The 4,698-nt window shown below is 33.0% G+C and overlaps 1 protein-coding gene across 1 annotated transcript; it reads right to left on the bottom strand.

The window, feature by feature from the left end:
• Positions 1 to 670: 670 nt before the first annotated feature.
• Positions 671 to 2,801, bottom strand: LOC123206290 (tyrosine decarboxylase-like). The gene is made up of 3 exons (XM_044623454.1): positions 1,177 to 2,801; positions 1,044 to 1,070; positions 671 to 956 (listed from the first exon to the last, which is right to left on the bottom strand). The coding sequence occupies exon 1, from the start codon at positions 2,794 to 2,796 to the stop codon at positions 1,192 to 1,194; it is 1,605 nt and encodes a 534-aa protein (XP_044479389.1). The 5' UTR covers positions 2,797 to 2,801; the 3' UTR covers positions 671 to 956; positions 1,044 to 1,070; positions 1,177 to 1,191.
• Between the last annotated feature and the right edge of the window lie 1,897 nt (positions 2,802 to 4,698).

Here is a 4,698-nt window from a genome sequence, read left to right as displayed (position 1 = left end):
ATTAATACATTATTAAAAATACAATAATATCTATAATAATTTTAACAATTTTCAAGGATCTCTTAGTTAAAATCACTATAATAATTTATATATAAAGTGTTTAATTAACTATTAAAATTAATATAAAATAATATATCATATTCAACCATTGTACCGCTAGATAAATATGCAATAAGATTAATAATGTCTCAAATTAGTAAACATAGTGAAGCTATAAATAGGTAAAAGAAAAGACAATAAAAGTTTACTTTTTTGGAGAATAACAAAGATGAAGAGTTAAGTTTAAAAAAAAAAAAATATTGATTTGATGTAAGAAAATTATGTGAAATTTTTTTTACTAATGTTATAAAATTGAACTTGGTGTTATGAATGAAGATGTTAGAGATTTTAAAAATGTGGTTTTTTAAGGTATTTAATTGAAAATTAAATTCGTATTTTAGACTTGGGTATCGAAAGGACGCTGTTTTGAATTTCTTTAAAAATTCAAAAAATCTGAAAATGAATAAAGCGACTGTTTAATATGTATTTAATATGAAAAACTTGTAAAATATATATTTAATACATTTTGGATTAAAAAATATGTGAATTAAATGGGAAGGTGAAATAAAAATGAATTTTCATGTTTTTACTAAGTAGGCCAAACAGATACCAATTATAAGTAAACATAACATCGAACAAAATACACTTCAATCAATTAACATCTCAATCAATGGTAACAAAGTATCAATAATAATACAATTTATTACAACATAAAAGTCTTAGGAGGTCAACACCAATTTCAAATAGAAATAAATGTAACAACAATTCCAGCTCAAAATATGCGATCAGCTACAACAATCTATCAATCCAAAACATCTTTTACGTAAGAGATGTCAGGAAGCTTATTTCACCAAATACAACAACCTATATCAATCCGAACATCTTTGACAACAAAGAAGTTAGAAGGCTTATTTCATCTGCAAAACAATGATAGATGATTAAGTACTGTAAATTACACACACATATATATATGTTAGAAATATCAAGGGTGTGTTTCCACTAACCTTATGATAGTGGCGTCGTTTCCAACCCTAGAAGATATGAATGTCAGTTAGTGCCATTATATATGTTGAAATAATGTTGGTATTTGATATGATTTAAGCGCAGATAAAGGTAAGAGACTAGCAGAATGTATACCAGATCAATAATAATTCAAACTGATATGCATAGTATTGCTTCCAGTTGTTGTTGCACCAGCTTCCAAGCTCCTCTGACATGTCTTTCCTCTGTTAAAGTCCCACCTACCGCAAATCTTATCATATAAATTCCAGCCACCATGGTATGCGTCATGTGCACTTTCCCGGATGCATTTACCGACTCCAACAACTCTCTGTTAAGTTCATTCGCTTGCTCCTCCTCTGGGGCTGACAGATTTCTATACTTATTTTTACCTAAGCTTAATACCCATGGCACTGCTCTGAAACAAACCATACTGAAATTTCTTGGGACAACAATCTCGAACCTCTTATCACTAGCAACAAGCTCTTCAAATGTCTTGGCCATCTTCACGTGCCTGCGTAGGAACATCCTCAGGTTGGTAACTCCATAGCTTCGTAGCACTAGCCATAGTTTCAAGGAACGAAATCTTCGGCTTAGGGTAATTTGCCAATCTTTATAGTCAACTACTTGCTTCGAGTCACTAGCCTTGTTCCTCAAGTACTCAGGATATGTTGAAAGCGACTTTATAAGAGCACTGGGATCCTTCACCCATAGACAGCAACAATCTAGAGTGGTGAAGAACCATTTATGTGCATTCATACTAAACGAGTCTACATCCTCAATACCATCGAGGAAATGGCGAAACTCTGGGCATATACAGGCACTTCCAGCATATGCAGCATCAACATGCACCCATATGCTATATTTTTTTGCGATTTTGCAGAGGGGTCCTAAGGGATCAATTGCTGTTGTTGATGTCGTCCCGACTGTGGCACAAAGGAAAAATGGAGTTAGCCCAGCTTCTACATCTGACTTAATAGTTGACAGTAGTGACTCCGGGGTTAGGCCAAATAATGATGATTTGGTCGTCTTAATAGCCCGGAAATTCTTGGGATTGATTCCAGCTATTTGAGCAGCTTTTTGAAATGCACTATGAGTTTGATCAGACCCATAAACAACAAGCTTCGTTATGTTTTCTCTTCCAATCTTCCTTAGAACTTGATCTCTTCTAGCAGTTAAAGTGCACAGAATTGCCTCACAAGTAGTTCCTTGTAAAACACCTCCTCCATTACCAGAGAAAAGGAAAGGCTTTGGAAGCTTCAGCATTTCTCCAAGCCAATCCATAACAATACTCTCCAGCTCAGTTGCAGCGGGTGATGATATCCAGCTGAATCCTACAACATTAAAGGCCGTGATAAGCATTTCTCCGAGAATCGCAGCAATGCTAGCATTTGAAGGGAAATATGCAAAGAAATTAGGACTTTGCCAATGTGTTATTCCGGGGACAATATGTTCCTGGACATCCTGGAGGATTTTATCGATAGGTTCAGGATTATTCGGTGCAGATTGTGGCAAACGTTTGCTGAGATAACCCGGTTCAACTTGGCTTCGAACCGGATATTTCTCAATGTTGTTGTAATAATCAGCAATGAAGTCTATAATCATGTGGCCTTGCCTCCTGAGTTCGTCGGAGTCCAAGGGGTTAGTGACTGAGACTATCTCATTTTCAAGTTCAACGACTTTTTGAAAGCTACCCATAATGAAAGAGGGGTTTGTTGTTTTGCTGATAGGATGAAAGATGGTAGAGAAGGTGCACATTTCATGGAAAGGAAACCTTGGAATATATATAGGGGGCGGTCGTGAAAAAGAAAATTAAACAAATTTACACATGTTTTATTCAGTGCCACTAAAATTGTGGCTGTTGTCACGTGTTTAGGCAAAATTGGCGTTGAAGGGCAGATGTTGGCATTGAAATATGGGTCAAAATATACCATCAAATATTGTGGTGGCGTCGGAAGGGAAGGGACCAGTTCATGCAGAAAGATTTCGATATCAATGAGACCTGGCCACACGAAAATGCTCAATCAGCCTGGCAGCAAATTAAAATCTGAGGAATCACATTTTTCCACCTTAGCTTTAGGGAAGCTAACAAATGATACATGTTATATCAGAGATTTAAAAAAAAATGAAAGAAACAAAAAAAGATTGTTAAACCCTCTTAAACCAAATCTTAAAACTCTTTGGTGCCAAAGACATTTGGTCTAAGACAAAAACAGAGACAAGAATGCAAAGTAGTTTTAATGGTAAAGTAAATTATTCAAAGGCAATTTTATTTGTCCTATCTGCAGTTGTATTCCGAGCCATAATTCATGAACAAACATTATCAAAATGTGACATATTGATAATTTACAAAGCTAGAGTAGGGAATAGTAATTTACCAAAGCTGAGGTGGGAACATTAATTTGGGCTTAGAGATATTTATTTCATAATCAAAAGAGGTAGGTTGGCATCCGAAAGTAATTACCTTTTCAAATCTTAATTAATATTAGTCAGCAATTATGCTATTGTAAATTTACCCTTATGTAAAACTCATTATTTGTTTACTATCTCTCTTTTCTCCTTCTTTGATTTTTAGGTTGATTCAAATTTTGATAGTTAGTTGTTTCCATAAGATTTTACTCGAATAAAATTGAGAAATCAATTAAAATAGTTGAAAATTTGTTTGCAAAGCATACGACGGTATTTCAAAGTTCAGTTGAAATTCATGTTTAGAGAATATTTCTGTTAAAATATATGTTCATTTTAGGATATTATATGTCATGCATGTTAGCCTTTCTATACAAACCCTAAATTTTTCATTTGTGCACATGTTTTATGTGGGTTTATTTGGGAGTTCGCTATGTGTTTTGTTTGGCATGTTTGGCATAATTATCTAAAAGTGAGGTAGAAAAAATAATTATGTATAATCTAATATTAATTTTAAAAAATCTTATATTTTTCTATACAAAACTTCAATTTTTTATTTTTATTTGGCATGTGTTTTGTGTGATATCCGACAAAGCTTTCAATATGGTTGCAGAGAAATTGCATAATTACATACAAGTAGTTAAATATGTATCATCTAATTTTAATCTATTTTATTCAAAATTTTAAAGGTATTTTTTTTTTTTTTATACAAAGCTCTCAATTTTTCGTTTCTTGACATGTTATGGGTTTATTTGGCAATTTGGTATGTGTTTCGTGTGATGTCTTGCAAAGCTTATTTGGTATGTGTTTTGTGTGATATCCGACAAAGCTTTCAATATGGTTGCAGAGAAATTGCATAATTACATACAAGTAGCCAAATATATATCATCTAATTTAATCTATTTTATTCAAAATTTTAAATGTATTTTTTTTTTATACAAAGCTCTCAATTTTTCGTTTCTTGACATGTTATGGGTTTATTTGGCAATTTGGTATGTGTTTCGTGTGATGTCTGTCAAAGCTTTTTAGGGGTTTGGTATATAATTGCATAAAGTTGAAACAGCTAGAAAAACATTTTTCATCCATATCAGTTATATATAATCTAAATTTAATCTATTTTATTCTACAGGTATGTTAGGTTTACACGTGAACCTTATTGCACTCTCTAGATGAATACATTCAGAGTATCCAAGCTCTAACCGCACCAGAAAAACGTGATGAATTATCAAATCTTGAAATGCTTTATATGATTTG

Source organism: Mangifera indica, unplaced genomic scaffold, assembly GCF_011075055.1.
Source record: "Mangifera indica cultivar Alphonso unplaced genomic scaffold, CATAS_Mindica_2.1 Un_0031, whole genome shotgun sequence".
Classification (NCBI taxonomy): Eukaryota; Viridiplantae; Streptophyta; class Magnoliopsida; order Sapindales; family Anacardiaceae; genus Mangifera; species Mangifera indica.
This window is presented reverse-complemented; position numbering and strand designations above follow the sequence as displayed.